We start from the raw sequence: 26,229 nt of genomic DNA, 5'->3' as shown, positions 1-26,229 counted from the left end.
GCAGGGCAAGAGGGCAGCCCCCTCCAAACCACAAGCCTTTATTGGTTTTCTGGACACAGCAGGCAGAATGATGAGGGCCAAATTTGAGCAGAGCCAGGGGTGTGGCTGGATATCAGCATATGGAGCAGGGAGAGGGGTTGGGAGCCCAGCTGGAGGCAGCAGCACAAGCCAAACTTCAGCCTGAGCCCATACAATTCAATGGCTAGGAAGCCTTGTTTCCAGTTCCTGCTTCCAGGAAAGCAAAAAAGAAAGCAAAGTCTCAAAAAAAGGAACTATAAGAAGTCTCATCAAAGTACGCCAGGCATCACAACATCAGTAAGTGAAGGACGGGGCAAGGTAGAGGGTTCAGGGAACAGAAAGCTCACAGCCTTTCCTTGGCCTCCTGTTTTCCTCTTGCTCTGCTGAACCAGATGAAGGCTCCCAGGCTGATCACAGTCATAGGAGCGCCTGGGGAGCCGGCTGCCATCAGCATCAAGCCAGAGATGTCCTGCTCTTCTTCTCCACTCCCTCACTGCTCTGCCTGTCTCCTGCCATCCTGGGCAGAGATGGGGTGTTGGCTCCCAGGGCAGAGGCTGCCGGGGGCTCTTGGCAGCGCAGGGAAGTCCTGCCAGCACAGCTGCCTGCACAGGTGAGTGTCTGAGACAAGCTGGAGTGCTGGGCAGTGCATGGTCCCAATCCTTTCACCCAGCTGTGCCCACCCACAGGTCCCTAGGGGTATCCACAGTGTCCCAGACATGCACATGTAAGAGCAGCCAGTCCCTGGGGCCTGTCCCTCCTGCAATCCCTCCCATCAAAGCTTTTCCCATAACAGGGGAGGGTAAGCCCTCTTCGGGCCCTGCCAACAGCCCTAGGTCCCTCCAAAGAGCAAGAGACAAGTCTCCGCTTTGGGTGCTTCTCTTTGCTTGTCCCTGCTGCTGTGCCAGGCTGGGGAGACATGCTTGGAGCCTCGCTTGGCTGCAGCCTAGGGCCCAGCGCAGAGAGTCATCTTGACTGTCCAGGGGACCAGTTTGCTGGAGCAAATGTGGGGCATGTCATCCCAGGATGGGAGAGGATGAGCAGATGTTTCTGCCAAGGGTCAGGCCCTCCTGGAGGAGACCTGCTGCCCACCTCAGCCCTGCAGACATCTCTGTGATGGTGGCCCCAGGAAGATGCATTTTTCCTACCTTTTTAATTGTTCTCCTTGCGTTGGCTGATCAAGGCCTTCTTTTTCCTGGGAAGACAAAGGGCAATTCTGAGAGGGGCAAGGCTGACATGGCCCAGGGCCCTGCCAACTCCAGCAGCAGAGGGATGGAGGGCTTCGCACCCCTCTGCTCTTGGCCTCCCACGAGCTGGCAGAAGAGTCGCTCACCAGCACCTCGAGGGATGGCAGCAGTGGCAGGAAGAGCCACAGGGAACGGGGTCTCTCAGTGCCTCTGGCCCCTGCCCCAGCCCCAAGGAAGACACTCATGAGCCCCAGGCAGCAGCCCTACAGACAAGCCAGGGTAGGACTAGCTGGTTGCATCCATGCCACCCAGAGGGTGGAAGCAGCAGAGGAGAGGACCCTCTCCAGCCCCAGCTGCCCCCCAGCACACAAAGGCCTGCAGCAGAGCAGTGATCCAGGCCCCCAGCCACTCACCTGGACAGCACAAACCACAGGATCCCTGCAAACAGGAAGGCCAACACCAAGAGCACAAGAACCACTGTGACCGCAGTCCAGGGCCATGGGGCCGGGGCTTGCCCTGCAAATAACAGAGCCGGGAGTGGGTGTCACAGCCTGGGGCATGGGTCCCTGAGGGCCCCCACCCTTGGCACTGGGTGTGAGCACGTGTGTGCACACGTGTCTGGGCTCTGCCACCCTGGCTGCTGCAAGGGATAGGCAGCAAGGCCCAGTCATGCCCTGCCTTGCAGAGAGCTAGCAAACAATTCAGCTCTGCATCTCTTTCCACCTTTTCTGCTGGCACTGCCCCATCTCCGGCTCTTTGCTCCAGGTCTTTGAAAGGGCAGGAAGGCACAACCCCCAGTCAACAAGGCCACCGGATCCAAGGGGCTTACCCCATGAAGGGACTATGATCTTGCCATGAAGACCCTCAGCTGGGCACTTTCCTAGGACCCTTCCCCACACACAACTCTGTGGACCAGGAATTTTCTGAGATGGAGGAATACCCACATGTAAGAGAAATAAAAGGTTTCCTCTGCCCTCCACACCAAGACCCCACTGCCCTTGGGCTAGGCCAAACCTTCTCCAAGGGAAGTGGCCAGCCTGGGAAAAGGCAGGATGCGGGAGGGTGCCTTGGGCACAGGGTGTAGGGCTGAGCCTGGCCTGGAGGAGAGGAGCCCACTTACCAGAGAAGCTGTAGCAAACACAGGTGAACTTCTCTGCCTGTTGGGGAAGACAGGAGGGAGAGCTCAGGCCACTGCTGCCCAGCTGCCCACTCCCAGGAGCAAAGACCTCCATCCCATGGCCACAAAACGTCCCAGCTGTGCATGAAGCTCCCAAGCAGGACCAGGCTGCCAAGGTGCCCCAGCTTTCAGTGCATGGGGCAGGAGCAGCCCCCACTCTCTGCTCTGCTGGGGATGGGGAGGAGGAAGAAGGTCTGCCCTACCCTGAACCCTGCGAGAGGCTACCTGCTGCTGGCGGTGAACGAGGCGGAGAAGGACCGTGTAGTTCCCGTCCGGCTGGAGGGGAGCGTTGTAGTAACCGTGCTGGCGAGTCCCGTCACCCAGCACAAAGTCGGTGGGGGCCGTGAGGTTGAGCACCGCGGCCACGTAGGCACGGTGCTGCAGGCTGGCGTCGAAGGGCTGCAGCTCCCCTGAGCACACGCCTGCCACCGTAGCGGTGTCCTGGGTCACAGCGACAATGAGCTGGTGCTCCCTGCAAGGCAGGGCTGTCAGAGGGGCTGGGGACACAGGCAGCGGGAGAGCAGAGTGGAGGGAGCTGCGGGGAAGTGCTGCCCCTGGGCAAAGGCTCCCCGGGACAGAGAGCAGCTGAGCTCCCCAGAGGCTGCACTCACCTCACTGCCCCGTGGGGCTGGGTGATGGGGCGCAGGGGAAGCACGACCGTCCCTTGGGATGGGGAGATGTCACGAGCGCCGCAGGAGCTGACGTTGAGAGGGGCGGAGGTCTCTGAAGAGGAACCGGAGGGCCAAGGCTCAGCAGGCAGCAGAGCACAGAGGGGCCCTGCGCGGGGCAGGCAGCAGCCCACGGGCAGCGCAGGCTGCAGAGCTGCCCCGGCTGGTGCAGCTGAGGCCACGCAGCCATTCTGCGGGACGGGGGCGGCGCTGGGGCCTGACTGCCCCTGCATCTGCCCTGGCAGAGCTGCTGGTGCAGCCTGGGGCTCAGCAGGGAGAGGCAGGCCCCACCGCCCCTCTGCATGGCAGCCTGCCACGCTCCACGGCCACCACAGAGGCACCCCGTGTGGACCCCTTACCCAAGCCGCTGCTGAGAAATTCCTGGCGTGACACAGCCCCGGCACCGGCAGCCGTGAGGCCCTGCACCGTCACCACGTACGTGCGCCCGGGTCGGTGGTCCGGCAGCGTGTACTCGGTGACAGAGCTGTTCACCCTCAGCCGCTCAATCTCCAGGAAGCCGGCCTCGTGCGCACTCCTGGCCGTGATGCTCAGCTGGAGGAGGACAGAGAGCTGGAGGGGAGCAGTGCTGAGCTCTTGCTTGGGGGCAAGGCAGCCCGGCAGCAACATGCTCATGCTCGTGGGGCCCCTGCCCCTGGCGCACCAGGGCACCGCATCCCCTGCATAGGCAGGGAAAGCTCGCGGGGTGCAGTGACCCTGAGAAGGGCCCCACGTAGGGTTGTTTGGGCCCCCCATAGGTTGTCTGGGCCCCATGCTGGAAGCATCAGGCTTGTGGGAGCATGGCAACATGGAGGTGGTTCATTGAGAGAGATGTATATGCATTTAACGAGCCCCAGGCCAGGTCGCTGGTGCATAACTGCAACACCATGGGTAATGTGGTGACACTCCCCCCCAGAAGCTCAGCCCTGACTTTCTATTTACTTTTCTTTTTCCTTTCCTTTCCTTTCCTCTTTTTGCCCAAGAGAGTGTTGATTCAAAGCCACAGAAACGGTTCTTGTCACAAGCCCCGGTGTCTGGGAGCAGAAAGCCAGCTGGCACGGACTCCCAAAGCTCCTGTGGCCTGGTCTTTGCAATGCAGCCATGGCCCCACTCCCGTGGCTCCTTCAGGAAAGAGCTCACAGCAGTAGAAGCAGCAGCATGTTGAGGCCCCCTTTCACCCTACGGACTGGTCTGTCCTCAGAGAGGCCATACAGCATGCTGGTAAGAGTCTCAGGCACCAAATACTAGGAAGCAGGACTACACTGTGCCAAGAGCCCTGACTTGTCACAAAGACGAGGCACTTCTTGCCACACACGGAGGGCAAGTCAAAGGAACTACGGACCTCTCCCAGAGAAACGGGGCATTTCAGAGGAGCACTCCTCAGCTGAGAGGAATCTGCTGCACCAGAGGTACAGCAGCAGAGCAGCAACCAGGAGGAGGAGGAGTCGCTCAGAGCAGTCCTTTACTCTCAGAACGGGACAAAGATTTCCAAGAAATGCCGGTAAGGCAGGAAACATCTCTTATCTCCAGGTGGCTATGAGCTGGCTGCCCCTGTGGCTTCCTGTAAGCCAATGAACGTGTCATGAAGTACTGCACACTGGTGTGCAAAGCCATCCAAACAGCGGGCTCCGCACAGCCGAGAGGAAGCCCACGGGACAGGGAGCACTCAGCACTTCTCCAGACAGCACCGGAGCAGGAGGAACACAGACTGTGAGCAGAAAACGCTCACACTTGTTAGAGCATGAAATTCACCTCCACAGGACCGGAGGTGGGGGAACTGTGGCTCGTCACAGCTTTACCTTTCCTGCTCTCCCCGCCTGCATGCCCAGAGCAGCCCCAGCAGGGATGCCCCTGGCAAGCTGAGGGAGTAGCCCTGTGAATCCGGGCTACTCTGGTACCTGGTATCCAAGGATCTGCCCTTTGCAGGAGGGCAGCGCCTTCCACCTGAGCAACCCGGTGCTGGGATCCAGTGACAGATTCTCTGGTTTGTCCGGCACTAGAAGCACAGGAGGACAGAGTCATGCACTGGGCCGGGCAATGGGGCTGAGGCCAGAGCAGGGTGCAGGCAGCTCCTGGCCCAGGAGACGGTCTGCCACCTGACCCCCCAAGCAGGCTTTGCACCCCAAAAGGGCAGACATACTGCTGCAGCTGTTGCATTGGGGAGGGTGAGGAGGGCATGTGCTCTGCTCTAGGGCCCTGCACAGCCCCTGCCCCAAATCCCTGCAGGCCCCAATCTCAGGACCATCACCACAGGGAGTAGATGCCTGGGTTGAGCTGCAGAGGGAAAGGTGCATTTACCAGCCTCCCCCACCTGCGGCACAGCCCAGGACTGGCCTGGCCTTGCTGCACTTGCCCATGGACACATACCTGTTTCCTCTGTCTGGAATTGCCACGTGAACAGGACCGTGCTGGGGGGCAAGGAGATGGTGACGCTGTAGACAGTGAAGGGCTGCAGAGGGGGGCAGGTGAATGTTCCCTTCTGGCCCTGTAGCATCTCCTCTCCCGTGACCTCCTTGGCCTCACAGGGAGGGGAGGAAGGCCCAGCCAGACGGCACATGGCCCGCATGTGCTGGCAGGCGTCAGGGAACCTGCAGGTCCAGTTCAGTTTGATGCTGGTGGCAGAAACCTCCGAGGTACCAGGGACAACCTGGAGAAGTTCTGTGAAGGAAACATTGCAAGCGCATCATTTCCTTCCCTTCCCCTCCTGCCTCTGCAAGGATGCTGCAGTCAGAGAGCCCTGCTGCCCACCCAGCAGGGAGGAAGAGGAAGCATGAGGCTGACTGACATGCAGTCCCTTCATGTCTCTGAGTTGGGGAGCAGGAGCAGTTTGGGATCACGGTATGCTAAGAAGCCAGGCATGGCTTAACGGGCATGTGCACATTGCTGAAAGCACCTGTCCCTACTCAGTGTTTGTGGGTCCAAGCAGTTCCACAGCCAAGCATATTTGGCTGTTGGAGAACTAGCCTTTCCATGCTGTTAACAAGACCCAAGAGAAGGGGGGTATCCTGTGCCCTGGCACAGTATGAGGAGGGATGGAGCTCTAAGACACAGTATGAGGAGCTCTCCCCACAGCATTTCTAGGGAGGGGATGAGGGGAAGAAAGACCCCACACTGCTTCCCCTAGGCCTCCTGGGAAAAGCCAGGAAGAGTAGGGAGCTCCAGGGACTCTGGGCACCAGGGAGGGCACTGTCCAACCGGCATTTGGTTCAGGGGCCTCAAAGCTCTCACTGCCTAGTCTGGGCATGTGCTACAGGACAGGCCAAGACAGAGTCAAAGGGACAAGACAGGACAGCCTCAAAACTTGGGCCAGGCATGGAGATTCACCCCATGGCCCCTGCTCATGGATCACAGACTGTCAGAGGAGCATCATCCCCTTCCTCTCCAGCCCACATTCCCACGCTCCCCTTGCTCAGAGCTGCTAGCAGGGAACTGGCCCTGAGCCCTCTCGCTTTGGCCCAGTCAGAGGGCACTCAGCAAGTTGGGCAGCAGCAGAGGACTAATTGTCACCAAAACTTTGGGGACATCTAACTGGGATTCTCAAACAGCACAAGTTCACCCTACCCTCCCTTGGCAGGGATATCCGTGCCCCAAGCTGTGACTACATGGCACTGAACCTGAGCCCAGCATGGAGCAGGGCCCACGACCAGTAAGTGGGGGGCAGGTTGCGGCACTATCACAACTGCATGGGACATAGGCAGCAGAGCCCACCACAGTTGTGATTCAGTGCAGCCCACAGCCTGCACCACACACACTTGTTCCATGCCCAATGCTTTATCCTCTCTCCCTCCAGCAAATACTCTTGGGCTGTCAGGGCCAAAAGCCCTCAAGGAGCCCCATGTCACCTACACACCATCACCACAAGCCTCCTGCACACACAAAAGCTGAAGGCTGGAGTCCTGCATGCCCAGAACCCTGCCCTGGCCTGTTGTGGGCCAGGCAGCATAAGCCCCTTCATGACAGGACCTTCAGGGACAAATGCTGGCACCTGCCACTTTCCACTCTGAGGTGTGCCTGGGAACACTGGACGAGGACAGGGTAGGCTTAAGGGCTCCATCAGGACTGCCTTCAGCAACACCTACTGATACCGTGGCCTGGAAGAGAGCCTGAAATTTTGTGTGCACACACAGCCTGCATTTTCCTGTTCAGGGAGGGCAGAGCAGGGCAGTCAGGAATGCTCCTGAAGCCTCCCTTACCAACGCACTCCACGTTAGATCGAATGCGGATCCAGCCACCTGTGCCATTGCTCCCCATCCAAACTTCTCTGTATACAGGTTTCCCATGACTGATAGACTGGACTTCACTTGCACATTTGACTTGGGAGAAGGATGGATGGAGACCCTCAGGGCAGCTCAGCATGACTTCTTCATTCTTTTTGTAGGTTGTGTGGTCTGGTGCCAGCTGGAGTCTTCGATCCCACCGGGGCCTTTGGCACATTTCTGGCAGAGGCAAAAGGGGGTGCATGTTAGTCAGGGTTGCAGGATGACCAGGTGGGGCAGGGGAGATGACGGGGGTGTCAGGAGTCACCAGTGATGGAGTCCAGCCCCCAAAAGGGAGAGGGGAAGGTGACACACCCCTTGGTCAGGACAAGACACCTCAGCCAGCCCAGGACTGACCACTCATCCATGGACTTCTCTGCTCTGCCCTTGTGTCCATGGACACTCTTAGCCCTCCACCATGTCCCGCAGCAAAGAGATTCCTGAAAGAATCACCCCTACAAGAGCAGACCCCCTCTTTCCCTTCATTTTGACCTGCCACCCACACAGTGCAGGCTGCTGTCCCCCAGCCCCCAGGTCAGCCTGCCCCTCACACTCCCAGTGCACAGCACTCCTGCTGGGCTGCACCTCTCTCCAGCCGTGGCTCTTCCTCCCTCCCAGAGGCGTGGGAGATGCCCCCTCTCCCCCCACCCCCATGCCTGGTCACTCGCTTCCACAGCAGTAACACAACTCTTCTGCTGTCCCTGTGCTGGCTGACTCTGTCCCTCTGCTTCTCCCTTCCTGCCCAAGCCCCCATGCACATGGGACATGGGGCCTTCTCCGTTCAGGTCCTCTGCTTTACCCCAGCCCCAGCCCCTGCCCCTTTCCCCTGCCACAAGCCCTGCCCCCTTTGTCCCCTGTCCTCCTCCTGGCTCCATCCATCCTCGCTCCACTCTCCTTCCTCGTGGGCTGAGGAGGGCACAGGTAGAAAGCAGGCCCATAGCCTGTCCCAGCAGTGTGCTGAGTGCTGCAAGGTCGGGTTTTGTCGTAAGGATTCCTGCAGGCAGTACCTTACAGGTACGAACCTGCAAAGGGAGCACTTCCCATGCCAGCCTCCACAAGGGTCTATGCAAGTTCTTAGAGTGCCTATAATACGAATTTTCCTATCCTAATGGGACATTGAATGTATCTGACAAGTTTCATTTCATCTCCTGAACAGCCACAGAGGTATAATCTTGGCTGTGAAGCCAAAGCTGATTAAGAGAAGGTTTTTCTTTCAAACAACCCTGGTTACAGAAGACAAGTGATGCCCAGCTGAGTGCTGCAAATAGCAGACATGCCCTACCAACACGTCACTGCCTGTGCACTTCCTCTGGTCTAGAGGCACACAGTCCCACCCCGTGCACATCTAGCTCAGCAAAGTGACAGGCGGTTCCTTTTTGCTCTCCTCTCAGCAGGGACAGTGTCCCGGGGGCATATCTGCCATCTGCCAAGGCTTAAGGTTGGGTCTGTCCCAGTATCCTTCTAGTCTGTGCATAGCAATGAGCACAGTTGTTACCTTCTCTGGGATGGATTTTCAGCACAGGGTGTGACTAGTCCCTGACTGTCCAGCCTCATCCCATCTTTCTCACACTACCTGCAACACATTCACATGGCACCCTAGCTCCTGTCCCCATGGGTCTTCCAGAAAGAGCAGGCATCCCAGATGACACAGGAGCTCAGGCATCCAACTGGACTCCATCTCACAGGTCTCAAGGTCTTTGCTGAGCACCAGCAACCAGGTGTCCTGTAATGGGGACATTGCTCTGATGGCCCCACACTCAGGCTTCACCTATCCACTATGAAAAGAGAGCCTGACACCTCCTGCTCCCAGAGGCACTGCCCCTTCCCAGAGGAATGCTGCAGCCCCGTGCTCTTGGAGGTTTTCCCAGCACACCAAGGCTTGTGGCCCTCCATCCCCAAATGCAGCTTCATGTCACCACAGTCTGGCTGAGGTGTTGGTGTCTTGGGCCCTGGTGTGGACACCAGCTCTAGTCCTCTCAGATACAGCTACTGCATGCTGAACCTGGTAAAGATGCACAGCAAACGTACAGGAAGGGGAGCAGCCAAACCTCCTGCTGCAGAGTGAGAAGCTCTTACCTGTTTCCTGGGGTACTCCTTCGGCTTTAGGACTAGACTCTTCCTCTCCCTGTGCAGCCCTCAGAGGTGCAAGGACCAGAAGAAAGGCCAGAGCCAGCCCTCGCAAGACCATGTTAGCATAAAGTCCCAGGGCAGGACTGAAATCTCAGCACCACTCGCTGCCTTTCAGCTCATGCGTCTGTAACTGAATGCAAGAGAGTACAAGCACAGGAAGGAAGGAACCATGCGGGGAAATCGCATGTGTTGCAAGAGTCTTCCTCTTTGGAGAGGGAACCTCCCACTGGTGTCAGAGCTGCTGTCTCTTGTTGTTCGTGTGCCATGGGGCATCTAGGCGCAGGCTGTCACCAGGAGGACCCCTGTCACTAAGATCCCAGGGCTGCTCCCCAAACACGCCTTGTTACTAGAGTGCACTCAAGAAACACTGCCCTCATTTCTCACACTGTATCTGCATGCTTCCTAAAGCCGCTTCTTGCAGTCATGGGCTTTTAGAGCTCTAACGAATTACTGCACTTTTCCCCTCAATGATAACAGCAGTTTAAGGTCCTCTGAGAGGGTATGAAAAGAGCTGTCAAGAGTCAGTGACAGGAAGACAAATGAACTGCAAAGACGAGCTCAAGGCAGGAAATGGTCCTTGGCCCTTCTGAAAAACACATTCAAACCACACCAAGCCACTTTACAGAATCACAGATAGGTTGAGGTTGGAAGGGACCTTTAGAGATCATCTAATCCAAGCCCTCTGCTCAGACAGGGTCACCTGGAGCAGGTTGTCCAGGACCCTGTCCAGACAGCTTTTTAATATCGCCAAGGTTGGAGATTGCATAACCTCTCTGGGCAACCCATTCCAGTGACCAATCAGCCTCACAGGAAAGAAGTTTTTCCTTATGTTCAGATGGAACTGCCTGTGTTTCAGTTTGTGCTTGTTGCCTCCTGACCTGCCACTGGCCACTACTGGAAAGAGTCTGGCCCCATCCTCTTTACACCCTCCCTTCAGATACTTATACACATTGATAAAATCCCTCTCTAAGTCTTCTCTTGTCCAGGCTGAACAGTCTCAGCTCCCTCAGCCTTTCCTCACATGAGAGATGCTCCAGCACCTTAATCCCCTTAGTAGCCCTTCACTGGACTCGCTCCAGTAGCTCCATGTCTCTCTTGTACTGCAGAACCCAGAAGTGGACACGGTACGCCAGACATGGCCTCACCAGAGTCGATCACATCCCTTGATCTGCTGGCAATGCTGTTCCTAATGCAACCCATGATACCATTGGCCTTCTTGGCCACCAGGGCACATTGCTGGCTCATGGTCAACTTGCTGTCCACCAGGATCCCCCCTCTCTGCAAAGCTGCTTTCCAGTAGGTCAGCCCCCAATCTGTACTGGTGCATGGGGTTATTCCTCCCGGGGTGCAGGACTCGGCACTTCACTTTATTGAACTTCATGAGGTTCCTCTCTGCCCATCTCCCCAGCCTGTCAAGGTCCCTCTGAATGGCAGCACAGCCCTCTGGTGTCTCAGCCACTCCTCCCAGTTTTGTATCATCAGCAGACTTGCTCAGGGTGCACTCTGTCCCTTCATCCATGTCACTGATGAATAAGTTGAATAATGTTGGACCCAGTATTGATCCCTGGGGGACACCGCTAGCTGCAGGCCTCCAACTAGACTTTCTGCCACTGATCACAACCCTCTGAGCTCTGCCATTCAGTCAGCTCTCTGTCCACGTCACTGTCCACTCATCTAGCCTATACTTCATCAGCCTTACCTATGACAATGTCTGAGAGAGTGCAACGTGTGAAGTCAGGATAGAGAACATCCACTGCTCTCCCTTCATGTACCCAGCTAGTCATTCCACCATAGAAGGCTATCAGATTTGTTAACCTGAGGTCCAGCAGAGCATCTCTCCTTGTTGCCTCCCCTGTCACCTGTATCTGGAAGTTGTCATCAATGCTCTCCAGGAACCTCCTGGATTGCCTGTGCCCTGCTCTGTTGCCCCTCCAGAAGATATTGGCATGGTTAAAGTCTCCCAGGAGGACCAGGGCCTGCAAACATGAGGTCACTTCCAGCTCTCTGCAGAAGCCCTCGTCTACTTCTTCTTCCTAATCAGGTGGCCGCAGCACACACCCGCGACAGTATCACCCATGCTAGTCTGTCCCTTAATCCTGACCCATAAGCTCTCTGTCAGCCCATCACCCACCCCCACGCACAGCTCCATCCACTCCAGCTGTTCTCTCATGTAAAGGGCAACTCCTCCTTGCCTTCCTGGCCTGCCCTTCCTACAGAGCCTGAAACCATCCATTGCAGCATTCCAGTCCTGAGAGCTATCCCACCATGCCTCCGTGACCTCAGTGAGATCATAGCCCTGCAACTGCACAGAGATCTCTAATTCCTCCTGTTTATTCTCCATGCTACATGCATTTGTGCTCTTTCTTTCCCACAGCTCCATCCCCTGCTGCCTCCTTCCCCTTGGCCTGGGAACACTCTTCTCTGGCCCCAGATGAACTCATCATCCAACCTTCTAGTGCCTGCTAGGCACCTGAAGTAACCCTCACAGCTACCAAACCACCCCCCTCTCCCCTTCCCCTTGCTTCTTGAGAGCCACTACTTTTCTCTGCCACCAACACCTCCCACGGCCTCATGTGGCAGACAAGATCTTTGGACGTGGTAGGGATTTCTCTGGGTGCTCCCAGGTTTGGGCCAGAACCCCAGTGCTGCCTCGCTCGTGCTGCTCAAGTGTCCCACCCTTGAATACCAGAGTCACCATGCTCTGCTCATTGCCACTTTCCAGCTCACTCACTGTCGCTTGGTCTCACACTTCCATGAGTCCCAGCTCCTAGTGCTCTTGCAGCTCTAAGCAACATACACTCTGCCCTGGCCCCAGCTGGCTGTTCTTCACAGGCTGCCAGAGATGAGCCATATCCACTGCAAAAACCACAAACACAAGGCACTAATCAGGAAAGCTATACAGCTACAGACATTCCCACCTCTACTCTGTCCAGATGAGGCTGAGGCAGGGTCTCCCTGGTGGCTCATGAGCCCCCTTCCTTCTCCCCTGACAGGGCCAGATGCCCAGGGAATGATCTGCCTCCCCACAGATGGTCCTTGGGCTAACTTTGAGGAAGAGCTGCCGGGCTTTGAGGTTGGCTCTGAAACCCGCAACATGTTGCAAGCTGCAGGTTGTGCTCTTTCTTGTGCAAAACTATTACGTGAAGATGCTGTGCTGAAATCTCCAGGGCTTCCTGACTGCAGCGTGCCGAAGTCACCTTGCTGCCTGCCAATCCTTTACCAATCAGGGATGTCCCTATTGCTGCAAGTCTTCTCTTTTAAATGCCAGTGTCCCCAAACCCTAGCAGCAGAAAGACTGAATCTTCCCCACAAAACTGCTTTTTTCTTCCCTTTGCTATGCTTTATTCTCAGACCCCTGCAACTAGAGAACATTTCAGAACAAAAAAGAGTCACTTACCTGTAGAGATTGCAGTTACTGTGGAAGGTAAAGGACAGCGGTAGAATTTAACAGGAGAAGAATAACCAGTGAGAGACCACACACACGTCTGTGTAATTGCATGCAAGAGGTGCATGCACAGAAATCAAACAGCCATGAGATCTGGCTCTGGAAGCAGGAACCTCCATTTGCCTCAGAGCTGCCTCCTTCCCTCCTTGGAGGCCATGGAGGCATCACGTGCAAGGTCCCAGGCTTTTGAGATCGCCTGGGTCGCCTGTTCCAGCCCAGCCTGATCCGCAGCTGGCTCAGGCTGCTGTCACTTAATCCTGCTCAGAGGAATCCCAGACCTTTCTCAAACCTCCCCTGGTCAGTTGTCTGCCAGTGGCAGGCTGTTCCTGAGCCTCCCTGCTCTCCTCTTTGGAAACATTTTCCTACCACCCCCAGAAAAGTTATTCCAACCCGACTGTCCTCTGTTCTCAACGCAGGTCAGCCTCGCATGTGCAGAGAGGCCATGTCCATCAGCTCCCAAAACTGTGACCCCAGAATCGATTTGACAGTGCAGTGCAGAAGCAGCTGCAGACAGCATCTGGTACAGGACTGGTGCACGAGGGCACCAAAATCCTGGGGGATACACTGATATTTGCTAACACAAAAGTTGAGTCATATGGATCAAACGCGAAAGAAAGCAGCAGAACAGGAGTGAAAGGAGTAGCCTTCAGAGATTGCTACGGAGCACTGTTTGAGGGGTTTCAGACAGACAACCAGCCAGCCAGAAGACAAAACAAATGGCAGCCATACAGAGAAGGTGAAGAACAGGACGGGAGCCACAAAATACCCAGAAAAAGAAAACAGAGGCAGTAAAAGGTCAGATATTAGTCTAAAAGCTCACCAAGAGAGAGAGATGATACTGATGCACCTGCACACACCACCGGGGAAGAGCGCAGGGAGAGGGAAGAGGGAGATCAGACTTGGGGCAGCAGAGGAGCTAAGAAAAGCCAGGTCCCCCAGCTCTGCCCACAGCACAGGCACAGGCCACAGACCTGCCCAGGATGTGTGTGGGGAAGCACTATCCATCCCCGATTCCCACCACATACCCCATACAAACACACGTGAGAGCTGCTTAGCAGAGCTGTAGGGGATCAGGCATGCTGCCAGACTCAGGTCCAGGCCGGGGGGTCATGGCTGCCCTGCTTCTGGCCTCCCCTCCCCAAGAAGCAATTAGCTCAGCTTCCCACAGGAGATGTGACCCACTGAGGGGCCCAGGCAGGAGCTGTAGTAGGGCAGGCAGCCCCCTCCAAACCACAAGCCTTTATTGATTGTAAGGACACAGCAGGCAGAGCCACAAGGGCAGCACAGTGAGGCCAAACTCAAGCAAAGCTGTGGGTTTGGCTGGACAGCAGCATATGGGGCAGGGAGAGGGGCTGGGAGCCCTGCCCAGCTGGAGGCAGCAGCATAAGCCAACCCTCAGTTTTCCCATTATCCCAACCCTGTTCATTCCCCCCTCATCAATCACCAGCAGCCACGCTGGGCTCAGCTTCTTCCTTCCCTCTCTGCCCCACATCCATCCAGAGCAGCTCCACTGAAGCAGGCAGGTTACAGCAACAAGAACCCATGGGAAGCAGCTGCTTTGGTCCCAAAGGCCAGTTGTGGGCACAAGGGTCGGGGTTAGATGGCTTAATCACAGCAGTGAAGGATTTTTAGCACATGTCTGTGCTGATACAAGCAGTTCGTCCCAGGCCTTGGGCTGTTCTTGCTCTGCGAGAGAGCATGCTGGAGCTTGGTAAGAGCTCTAAAGAAGCCACTCTGTGCCCTGAAAGAAACAGCTCAGGCCTCTCCTGGATGAGGCTCCCAGTGATGATCGCAGTCACTGGAGGGCATGGGGAGATGGCTGCTGTCGGCACCGAGCTCATCTTTTCTGATCTTTCACTGCTCTTCCTGTCTTCTGTGGTCCAGGGCAGAGACGGGAGTGACAGTTCTTCAGCCTGGCCACCTTTACCTGTGGAGACCAACAGCACCAGGGCAGAGGCTGCCAGGTGCCCTTGGCACACGACAGCAGCCAGTCCCTGGGGCCTGTCCCTCCTGCAATCCCTCCCAGCAGAGCTTTCCCTACCACATGGGTGGGTGAGCCCCCCGCACCCTGCCCACAGCCTTGGGTCCCCCCAAAGGGCAAGAGGCAAGTCTCCCCTTTGGGCACTCCTCTTTGCTTGTCCCCGCCACTGTGCAGGGCTGTGGAGACGTGCCTGGAGCCTCGCTCAGCTCCCAGCAGGCACAGTCATCTTGACTGTCCAGGGGACCAGAGAGATGGAGCAAACATGGGGCATGTCAAGGCAGGATCCCTCTCCACCTTCTCCTGGAGGTGTGTGGGGACACAGGCAGGGCACTCTGGGTCCTACCTGCAACATCATCTGCCAGAGGATGGCCCTTGATCACACAGTAAGAGTCCAAGTTTTCATAGGACTGGAGCTCTGTTGGAGGGGACATAAACAGCTTGAGGGATGGGAGGAGAAGGAACAGGGCAGACCCAGGCAGGGAGCAGCCCTGGCAGCTGACACAGCTCCTGGCACAGGCACCTGCAGGGCAGCAGGGCTGCGCAGAGGCACTGCTTCCCCAGGACAGGACAAACATGGCCAGGAGCTCTCCCTGGCACTACTGAGGAACCCAGCAAGGAGATGGTGGAAGAGGCCTCCTGGACAGGAGTTCTTTGCTGGGAGGGGAAAGTCACTGAGCAGATATGTGGCATGCTGCTCTGGTAGGTCAGCCAGTACCAGCTGGGCTCCTTGCAGCTACCCTGGGGTGGGAGAGGATGGGCGGATGTTTCTGCCAAGGGTCAGACCCTCCTGGAGGAGACCTGCTGCCCACCTCAGCCCTGCAGACATCTCTGTGATGGTGGCCCCAGGCTCCTACCTGTGTAATGCTCCTCCTCAGCTTTGTTCGGCAAGGCTTTCTTTTTCCTGGGAAGACAAAGGGCAATTCTGAGAGGGGCAAGGCTGACATGGCCCAGGGCCCTGCCGACTCCAGCAGCAGAGGGATGGAGGGCTTCGCACCCCTCTGCTCTTGGCCTCCCACGAGCTGGCAGAAGAGTGGCTCACCAGCACCTCGAGGGATGGCAGCAGTGGCAGGAAGAGCCACAGGGAACGGGGTCTCTCAGTGCCTCTGGCCCCTGCCCCAGCCCCAAGGAAGACACTCATGAGCCCCAGGCAGCAGCCCTACAGACAAGCCAGGGTAGGACTAGCTGGTTGCATCCATGCCACCCAGAGGGTGGAAGCAGCAGAGGAGAGGACCCTCTCCAGCCCCAGCTGCCCCCCAGCACACAAAGGCCTGTGACAGAGCAGTGATCCAGGCCCCCAGCCACTCACCTGGACAGCACAAACCACAGGATCCCTGCAGACAGGAAGACCAACACTGAGAGCGCAGCAACCACTGTGACCGCAGTCCAGGGCCATGGGGCTGGGGCTTGCCCTGCAACTAACACAGAGCCAGGAGCAGGTGTCACAGCCTGGGGCATGGGTCCATGAAGGCCCTCACCCTTGGCATTAGGTGTGAGCACGTGTGTGCACACGTGTCTGGGCTCTGCCATCCTGGCTGCTGCAAGGGACAGGCAGTGAGGCAGAGCCATGCCCTGCCTTCAGGTCTTCTAGGCAAGGCAGAGCAAAGGAGCCTCCAGAGCAGGAGGACTTGACCCGCCTCCCATAGAAGAGCGCAGGGGCTGGAAGCCCTTTCAACCCAGGATCCAGCCAGGGCACACAGCCCTTCTGGCTCAGCAGCCTTAGCACCGTCTAGCCCCAAGCCACCAGCATACGTTGATGCAGGGACTAGTGTTTTCTATGGTGGGATTGTGTTATTCAGGGGCCATAAGGTAAGAAACACCATTCATTCCTGTGGGAGCTACATGCTGGACCTAGGAAAAAGCCTTGTAGGCATGACTTCCCAGCTCTGAGGCTGTAGCTCCCGGCTCATATGAAAGGATGCTAAACTGTCCCTTCTGTCTGTCTGCTGTGGCCTGGGATTCCCAGACACTTCCCATATGCTCTCAGTTGTTGCCTGGATTAGGTGGAGGAGTTGGGCCAGCTCTGCTGTCACAAACAGGAGATGATGCAATGCACTGGCTCTGGGGGCCAGGATATGCTTTCAATGGAAGCAGGACTGTAGCCCTTGGTTGAGTAGGGCCCTTGTGTACCCACACTCTTTCTCTCCATATTGTTGGGCACAGAGTTAGCTTGTAGAGAGCTATGGAAGATGCTCCAGCCTCAGCATTCGCACTGTGGCCACTTGAGGGAGACCCAGTGCAGAGAGACGGTTACCTGAGATGTACGTTAGGAATTCCAGGGTTGATGCATCTCCAGCACCAGCTGCTGTCAGGCCCTGGATTGTCACCACGTATTTGCTGCCAGGTCTCTGACGAGGTGGCATGTATTGAGTGACAGACGCATTCACTATCAGCTGCTTGAATTCAAGGAAACTGCCATCATGTGCTCTCCTGGCGGTGATGTTCAGCTAGAGGAAGGACAGAGAGCTGGTGGGGAGCAGCACTGACCTCTCACTCCGGGGAAGGGCAGCTCTGTGGAGCAGGGTTGCTACTGCTGGTCAGCGACAAGAGGGAACCTGTCCCCATCGCAAGAGGGCAGAGTGGGGAACATCATCAGCACAAGGGATTGTGCTGCCTCTGTCTGTGTTGGCAGCTCTCCAAGGGCACCTGAAGGGGCACAGGTCTGCAGAGAGTTCCTGGCACCAGCTCCTCTGCATGGAGCTGTTGGGCAGTCATCTGCAGGTGGCGAGATTCCCTGAGAGCACCCTACTCTCCCATCAGGGTCCAAAATCTTCCCAATCTACAGTTGAAAACTGATGTATGTGCTTCTGCTGCTGTGGGAGAGCTGAGAAAGAACAAAGCATCCAAGAGAGTCTTTCCTGCATGAAGCAAGAGCAGGGAGAATGTGAGGCATTGGCCTGCAGTACTGGGGGTGGGGGTGAGTGGGCTTTACACTATATGGAGCCAGAAAGGACGAAGGCTGCAGGAGCAGCCTCCTGCCCCAGAGAGCCAGGGCTTGACATTGCAGAATGGCCAGCAGGATAGAGCTGAGCAGATCCAACGGATGTGGGCTTACACTGCTCCCCAGTGTGTTTGTCCAAGGTAGCCCAGGTGGGACATACCTGGTAACGTGAGGGAGTTCCCCCTTGAGTATGAAGTACCCTCATACCTGGTATCCAAGGACCTCCCCTTTGCAGGAGGGCAGAGCGTTCCACATGAGGAACCCCGTGCTGGGATCCAGAGACAATTTCCCCAGTTTGTCCGGCACTGGAAACACAGGAGGACAGAGTCACGCACTGGACCGGGCAATGTGTCTGAGGCCAGAGCAGGATGCAGGCAGCTCCTGGCCCAGGGGACAGGCTGCAAACTGACCCCCCAAGTAGGCTTTACAACCCCAAGAGGGTACTGTGGCATCAGGAACAGCAGTGGTGTGGTGGAGAGGATGACAGTGAGGAGGGCATGTGCTCTGTTCTAGGGCCATGCACAGCTCCTGCCCCAAATCTCCACAGGCTCTGAGTGCCTCTCATCCAAGGACCATCACTGCAGAGGGCAGATGCTCGGGCTGAGCTGCAGAGGGAAGAGCATGTTTACACTACATTTACACAGGCACATACCTGTTTCCTCTGTCTTGACCAGCCGTGTGTACAGGACCGTGCTGGGGGGCAAGGAGATGATGACACTGTAGACAGTGAAGGGCTGCAGAGGGGGGCAGGTAAATGTTCCCTTCTGGCCCTGTAGCATCTCCTCTCCCGTGACCTCCTTGGCCTCACAGGGAGGGGAGGAAGGCCAGGCCAAACGGCACATGGCCCGCATGTGCTGGCAGGTGTCAGGGAACCTGCAGGTCCAGTTCAGTTTGATGCTGGTGGCAGAAACCTCCAGAGTCCCAGGGACAACCTGGAGAAGTTCTGTGAAGGAAACATTGCAAGCGCATCATTTCCTTCCCTTCCCCTCCTGCCTCTGCAAGGATGCTGCAGTCAGAGAGCCCTGCTGCCCACCCAGCAGGGAGGTAGAGGAAGCATGAGGCTGACTGACATGCAGTCCCTTCATGTCTCTGAGTTGGGGAGCAGGAGCAGTTTGGGATCACGGTGTGCTAAGAAGCCAGGCATGACTTTCTGGCTGATTCCTGCTGCTTGAGGGGCCTGTCCCCACTCATTCAAACTTCAGGTTCAAAGCCGTCACATGATCTGACAGGACATGGCTATGAGGAGGTACAGCTGCTGATGTAGACATGGGGCCCACCACTGTCCAGGCTTTGCCACAGCCTACCAAATCACGGCTCTAGCCTCAGCTGGAGCTCCCACCATGGCTTTTGCTTTCCTTTCCATCACTCTCCCTCTGGAGCTGTGAGCTAGCGACAGTCAACCTGTTGATGCCTCTTCCAATGCTGCTGCTGGCACCACCCTACCATCATTTCTTGGCTCCAGCTCTCAGGGGTGGAGGGCAGAGGAAATCAAAGGCCAGCATGTCCCAGCTGGGCACTGTCACAGCTCACAAGCAGCAACAAAGGGAGCCCTTCTCACCTCACACCTGTGGAGCTGGGAGGTTGGAGTGATCCTTCAGAGGCAGGGTAGAGCACAAGGGGCCACACTTCCTCCTGGGCTTGTGGGCACTGCTCCTACAGCTGCCGAACCTCCGGGCACTGGCCCCTGGGAAAAACTATGGCCTTCCCATGCTGACTCTCACCTGGACACGCTGCCAGGCTCTGCCCCAGCACAGCACCATCCTGCAGGCAGGCTTTACGCTGGTGAGGTGAGTGAAAGCCCAGGCACCAGAGCAAGTGGGAGCTGGGTGGGGCACTGGCTCCTGCTGCCAGCACAGGCACTCTGCTGGAACAGCTCCGGTTCTCCCTGCAGCGAATGCCCAGGCATGGGCTACTCCCTGGGCACAGGGCCCTACTGCTGTGGGCCACAGACCACGCTGCTCTCCCTGCCCGGGAAGGACAAGAGTGCGAGAGTAACCGAAGGAGCTGCTCCCTCACTTACCCACACAGGTCATATTCCCCTCAATACGGTGCAGGTTGCCTGTGCCATTCCTCATGTGCCAGGCAGGAGGAACTGGGTATTCCCAGCTTGGATTTAGCTTGACACAAGTGATCTCCATGGGGGGAGGCCCGTGCCCCTCAGGGCAGCTCATCACCACCACTTCGTTGTGCTGGTAGAACAACTTGTTTGGAGAGAACAGGAGCCTGGGGTCCCACTGGGGCTTCTGGCATTCCTCTGCACCGACAAGATGTGTAGGCATTAGCAGGGCAGAAGGCTGGCCTAGCCGGGAATGCCAAGGGAAGGAGGGGGCGACACCCTTCCCTGGCACAGTATGAGGAGGGAGAGGGAGGGAGCTCTGGACACAATGTGGGGGAGGAGCCCTCCCACACCAGATCCCCAGGCAGGAGCTGAGGCAGAGAAGGGGCCTGCACTGCTCCCCTCTGGCCTCCCAGGAAAGGCCAGAGGGAGCTGGCAGCATGTGGGTCTCTGGGCACCAGGGAGGGAACCGTGCAATGCACAAAGCTTGCCCAGAGAAGCTCAGAGAGGGAGGAAGGGGGCACGAGTTGAGCACAGGGCTGCAGAGGAGGCACCTCCTGATGACCCACTTACCGATGCACACCACGGGCCCGTGAATGCGGATCCAGCCACCAGTGCCAGTTCTCCCCCACCACACATCTCGGTTAATGGATTCAGGATAACTCATGGACTGGACAGTCTCTGAACATTTGACTTGGGAGAAGGATGGATGGAGACCCTCAGGGCAGCTCAGCATGACTTCTTCATTCTTTTTGTAGGTTGCCTGGTTTGGTGCCAGCTGGAGTCTTCGATCCCACCAGGGTCTTTGGCATGTTTCTGGCAGAGGCAAAAGAGGATGTGGGCTGGTCAGGGTAGTGGGGAGATGATGGGGGTGTCAGGAGTCACCAGTGATGGAGTCCAGCTCCCAAAAGGAGAGGGGAAGGTGACACACCCCTTGGTCCCGACATGACCACTCAGCCCAGCCTGGTGGGAAATGGCTCTCCTCGTGCACGTGAAGTGGGACTGACCACTTCTCTGCTCTGCCCTTGTGTCCGTGGACACTCTTAGCCCTCTACCACATCCTGCAGCAGGGAGTTTCCTGGCACAATCACTTCCTGCGGGAGGAGGCTCCTGGTGTGATGGGAGAGGTCTCTGCTCCTCCACATTCCTGCTCCCTCAATGCCACAGTGAGAAAGCAACTCAAGACCCACTGGGGCCTTTGGCATCTTTCTGCAGGAGCAACAGAAGGGAGAAGTGGGCAAATGGCAGTCAGAGTGGGGAGCTGACCAGGTGCAGCACGGTAGATGACGGGAGTGTCAGCAACGGGTTCCAGCCCCTAAAGGGAGAAGGGAAGCCGACACGTGCATCCAGCCTCACCTTCTGCACTCAAAGAGCAACTGATCCCTGCTTCCCTGCTCTGCACTCACAGCCATGGACACGCCTTACCCTCTCTGCATCCCACACCAAAGAGTTTTCTGGGGCCATTTGCACCGTGTAAGGACACACCTCCTTTGACTCCTTTGGTCCTGCCACCTTCCCCACTCCTTAGTACCTTGCTAGGAAGAAGACCCTGAAGCAGCAGCCCAACCCATCCCAGGCTCTAGCACACCCCCTCCACAGCCTTGCCCAGCTGAAGAGCCCTGTTGTCTTTCGCACTCCTTGCACAGAGGCTGACCCCACCTTGGTGCATCCTCCTGCCCTTGCCCTGCCTGCCCCAAGATGCAGGGAGCAGGCCCGGGGAGCCATGGGCTCATGTAACATGTGGGGTGGCTCCCCATCCCACCTCCCCTGTGCTCTGGACTGCCACGCACAGCCGTCCCCACGCGTGGTCGAGCTCTGCCGTGCCAGGGCAGCTCCACACCCACCAGCGCCTGAGGGAGGCCATCGCTCTCCTGCCCCAGGAGTCATCCCTCTGCTACACGGGCAGGCAGGCAACACGGGAGCAGGCAGACCTGCACCTTCCGGGGTGGCACCAGGAGGTGCACTGGGGAACAGGGCACCTCAGCCAGCACCTCAGTGAGAGCCTCCAATCTTGCCCCAAGCCCTGGTGCTACATCTGCGGGGGCCCACGCTTGGCCTCCCCAGGAACGACCACGGGTGATGCCAGCTTGCCCGCCTGTGGGGAAGTCATCTCCTGTACCCTGGCGGCCTCTTCCACCAGCATGCACAGGAAACACAGCAGCAAGGGGGGACTGTGGCATGCCTGGAACTCAGCCAGGCAGCATCATGACTGGCCACCATGGGTCAAGGCTGAGAGGGGACTTGGAAGAGCTGCTGCTGCTGCATCACTTACTGGTACACACCACGGTCCTCCCAGTGTGGATCCAGCCGCCTGTGCTGTTCCTCCCCCACCAAGCATCTTTATATATTGGCTTTCCAGCACTCAGTCGCACAAATTCCCTTGTACATTTGACCTGGGTGAAGGATGGCTCCAGGTCTCCAGGGCAGGTCAGCATCACTTCTTCATTCAGTTCATAATGGCTTTTCTTTGGAGAAAACCAGAGGCGTTCATCCCACTGGGGTTTGGGGCACTTTCCTGCAAGAGAGAAAGCATCAGCCCCTTTATTGGGCCTGGGGGATGCTCAGTGTGGGGAAGGGAGGACAGCTCAGTGGCAGCTCTTCATTCAGCCCATAAAATCTCTGCTCCAGGGCAAAGTGGAGCCTTGGGTCTCCCTGGGGCTGCTGGCATCTCGCTGCATAGAGAAGAGGTGGGAGCCAGTGGGCCAGGAAGGGGCTTGCTGTGGGTCTACAGCTCCTATGAAATGGGCAACAGCTGACAGACTGGTTGATGCCTGTGGGCCATGACCAGGGAGAGGCCAGTAAGCGTGTCATCATGGTGGGAGTGTGTCCCCACCACCTCCTTAGGTGAACACATGGACAAAGCCTTGCTTAGAGCAACTTGAGGAAGTCTCCAGATAAGCAGACATGGAAGGCTTCAACCTGCCCAAGATCTGCTGGGAGAGCAACACTGTGGGGGGGCAGCAATCCCAGAGATTTCTGCAGGGACTTGGGGATAACCTCTTAGCACAGCCACTGCATGGGCCAGCCAGGGCAGAGGCCTTCTGGAACATGCTATTCGTGATGCAGGAAGAGCTGGCTGGGGATGTGATAATCCTCAGTGGCAGCCTTGGCTGCAGCGACCAGGAAAGAGGGTTGTCTGAGAGCCCAAAGGCTGCAAGGAGGGCACATAGCAGAGCACACAGCCCAGCCCTCAGGAGAGCAGACGTCTTCTTACTCTGGGCCTGGTCGGGGGTTCCCACGGGAGGCAAAGGAGGTCAGGAAAGCTGGCAGGTCTGTCAGGACAGCCGCCCCCAAACACAAGATCGGTCCATCCCCATACTCAGGGAAACGAGCAGACGTAACAGGGGACCGGCTTGGCTGAGCAGGGGGCTGAGCTGCAGCACAAGAAGGTAGTATATGGGAGGTGGAAGGAGTTTTCTGGGACAGCCAGCACAGAGGGTCTGGTGCCAGCCCAGCACCCTGGGACACGGTGACGTGGGGCTGTGCTTACCCTCGCAGGTGGCGGTCTCGTTCCACGAGCTCTGGCTCCTGTTGGAAATGCATCTGACCACAGGGACTGATGGCTGGTAGCCCCCAGCACAACTCAGCTGCACCAAGTCATTCAAGGCATAGCTGGTCTTGTTGGGGGTAAACTGCAGCTTGGGGTCCCAGCTGGAGGGGGCTTTGCAACTTCCTGTGTGCAAAGGAAATGAGGGAGAGGCCTGGGGTTCACCAGGCTCTGGCAGCATCTGTGGGGTGATGGGAGCTCATCCAGAGGGGTGCCAGGCCCCTCACTTCAGAGGGGTTGCAGGGATGAGCTCCTACCAGGATCAGGCCCCTGGACTGACCCCCAGTGCTTTTACCCCAGTCATGGCAGGGGCAGCACAGGACGGTTCCTGCAGGCGCGCCTGCCCACCCTGCACTGTCACATGCCTCTGCGTGGACACTTCTTCCCCCTCAACCGGATGACTCCTAGCACCCTCAGACCACAGACTTCACTGTGACAGCCAAAAGCCTTGACAGACGATCAGCCCTTGACTCAGTGTGTGTTTAGTTAGATATCTCCAGTATGAACATTTCCTCTCTCCCATGATTAAAGGGGAGGGGAGGCAGGGAGCCTTCCCTACAGTAGAGGGTGGGCTACCTCCCCACGGCCAACCATTTGACCAGGGATATCAGCCACCATGGAGTAAGTCCCTCTGCAAGCAAAACGAAACACACTTCAAGAAGCAGACTTTCACACATGGTGAGGACTCATTTCCTGTTGCTAATTGTCAGGAAAGAGGTTGAGAAGGCTGCCTGTCCCTGTGATAAAGTATGATATGAAAGGCTCTGCAGAAACACCCTTAGACACAAGGAGGACAGGGTTTGCAGTGAGAGCACAGCCTGGCTCAGTCATGAGGCTGATGATGACCTGAAATACAATAGTACACAGTAAAAAATAGTCTGAGCTACAAAGGAAGTAGAAAACAACAGGAGGAGCCTGTAGGGAAGCAGCTGGGAAGGCCAAGGGACAAGAGGGGACAAAGTAAGCGAGAGCAACGGGAGCATGAAATTGTCTTATGTAGAGCTCACTGAGGAGAGGAAGGTCAGCAACACTAGGCCATAGGCACTGTCAGCAAGTAACGTCACCAAAGCAGAGCTTTTCATGCTTTTGTTGTTTAGATCTGGTCCAGAAAACGCATGTGGATCATTTGGCTTTTCATAGCTATCATGAAACAGCAAGAACACAGGATTTGCAGAGAAAGTGGGAAATGCATACATCTATGGTAGACATGTGGAAGGTGGATTAATTCCCTGATGATACTTGAAGAGCACAAACTGCAGCAAAAGCCCTTTTGTAGGCTTGGCCTGGCACCAGGGCTTTCCTCTTCATGTAAATGAAGGCAAGCTCTGCCTTTGCCTAGAGCTCTCCTAGGCTACCCATAATCCACAAACTCTTCTGGCCCCCTTCTGTGCTGCAGGCGCCAGCTGCACAGTACAGAGGGCAACAGGGAGAACCACAATTCGGTGCTCCACACCTCCTCTACTGCTGCAGAGCCAAGAAACCTCCCCCAGTGATTCAGAGCCAATGCCACTACCAAACACATCACAGTCTCCTCCATTCCCCAGGCATCAGAAGGAGAGAGCTGTGAGTACTGAAAGGGCTCATGAGGGATGAGATGTGGGGAATGGGAGCAAGTGGCAGGAATTGCTGGTGAGACCTGGAAAATCAACTTCACACTGCCCTTTTTACAGATAGCTGTGAGCTGCCTGTTCCCAGAAGGGCAGCATCCCTCCAGCCACTAGAGATGGCTAACATGACTCATGTGCCATAGGATGACTTTCCAAGCCACTTCTGCTCACATTTCCCCCTAGAGACAATGACTCACCCCCTTGGCACCCCAGCTGCTGGTGCTGAGAGAAACTGTTACTTCTCTGCCACTTGAGGACCTCGAAAGGTACTGGCTGGCCCAGGGCACAGCACAGGGGAAAGCACACAGTCTCCATTGGAAGAATGAGGCAGAGCCCTGGGATGTGCCCCTGACCCTCCCAGCACTGGTGGGGAGCAGAATAAGACTATTAAAGAACAATCCCACCAAACCATAGTTCCCACCACTGGAACTAGGCATCCCCACTGACATAGTGGCTCAGCTTACAGCTCCTGAGGTCTTTGCTGAGGACTAGCACCCATCACCCCTGTAATGGGGACTTTGCTCCAATGGCCCCAGGAAGGCCACACACTCCTACTCCTGGGAAAACCAGCCGCTCCTCAGAGGCATATTATGGCCCCAACACTCTCAGAGGCTTTCCCAGTACCCTAAGGCTTGCTGCCCTCCACCTGCAAACACAGCTTCACCCCACTACTATCTGACTGATGCCCAGCTGTCTTGGGACTTACGTGGGCACCAGTTTCAGCCCTCCCCAGCACAGCTGCTGTGGGCCAAATAGTGTAAAGTTGCATAGCAGACTTGTAGGGAGGGAAGCAGCAAAACCTTCTCTTGCAGAGAGAGGAGAAACCATCTCTTACCTACTTCCTTAGCTGCTCCCTGAGTTTTTCGACCAGGATCCTTCTGTCCCTGTGCAGGCAGCAGAGGTGCAAGGACCAGGAGAAAGGCCAGAGCCAGCCCTCGCAGGGCCATGCTAGTATGCAGCCCCAGGGTAGGACTGAGGTCTCCGTCCCACTCGCTGCCCCTCAGGAAAGGTATCTGGGTAACCGAGTACAACCAAGGTGCAGACACAGAAATGAAACAGCCTTGTAGGGAAACTGCATGTGGTGGAAGAAGCTTCCTCTTTGGTCAGAAAGCCTCCCATTGGCATCAAAGCAACTTTCTTTCCTTGCCTGTGTGCATAGAGGCATCGTGTTCAAAGTACAGGGCTTGTTTGATCTCCCTGGTCACCCAGTCCAGCCTTTTCCCAA

The 26,229-nt window shown here is 56.8% G+C and overlaps 2 protein-coding genes across 5 annotated transcripts; both read right to left on the bottom strand.

Annotated features, from left to right (window-relative positions):
- LOC135324290 (uncharacterized) lies at positions 1-9,580 on the bottom strand. 4 transcript variants are annotated; one of them, XM_064500239.1, is made up of 11 exons: positions 9,377-9,580; positions 7,238-7,480; positions 5,412-5,702; positions 4,943-5,040; positions 3,407-3,599; positions 2,991-3,102; positions 2,605-2,851; positions 2,323-2,359; positions 1,616-1,718; positions 1,164-1,210; positions 1-535 (listed from the first exon to the last, which is right to left on the bottom strand). In XM_064500239.1, exons 1-10 carry the CDS (start codon positions 9,486-9,488, stop codon positions 1,168-1,170), a joined length of 1,479 nt encoding a protein of 492 aa, XP_064356309.1. In that variant the 5' UTR covers positions 9,489-9,580; the 3' UTR covers positions 1-535; positions 1,164-1,167. The 4 variants fall into 4 exon arrangements, with proteins under 4 accessions (XP_064356309.1, XP_064356310.1, XP_064356311.1 ...); XM_064500240.1 differs by having other exon boundaries at positions 1-447; XM_064500241.1 differs by having other exon boundaries at positions 1-225.
- Positions 9,581-11,109: 1,529 nt separating this feature from the next.
- Positions 11,110-25,951, bottom strand: LOC112988018 (uncharacterized). The gene is made up of 11 exons (XM_064500979.1): positions 25,840-25,951; positions 20,424-20,666; positions 18,447-18,737; positions 18,002-18,099; positions 17,108-17,300; positions 16,163-16,187; positions 15,711-15,757; positions 15,200-15,271; positions 12,828-12,845; positions 12,228-12,286; positions 11,110-11,463 (listed from the first exon to the last, which is right to left on the bottom strand). The coding sequence occupies exons 1-11, from the start codon at positions 25,949-25,951 to the stop codon at positions 11,110-11,112; spliced, it is 1,512 nt and encodes a 503-aa protein (XP_064357049.1).
- Positions 25,952-26,229: the final 278 nt, after the last annotated feature.

Source organism: Dromaius novaehollandiae, chromosome W, assembly GCF_036370855.1.
Source record: "Dromaius novaehollandiae isolate bDroNov1 chromosome W, bDroNov1.hap1, whole genome shotgun sequence".
NCBI lineage: Eukaryota > Metazoa > Chordata > Aves > Casuariiformes > Dromaiidae > Dromaius > Dromaius novaehollandiae.
The sequence above is the reverse complement of the archived record's forward strand: the minus strand, read 5'-3'. Positions and strand labels throughout refer to the sequence as shown.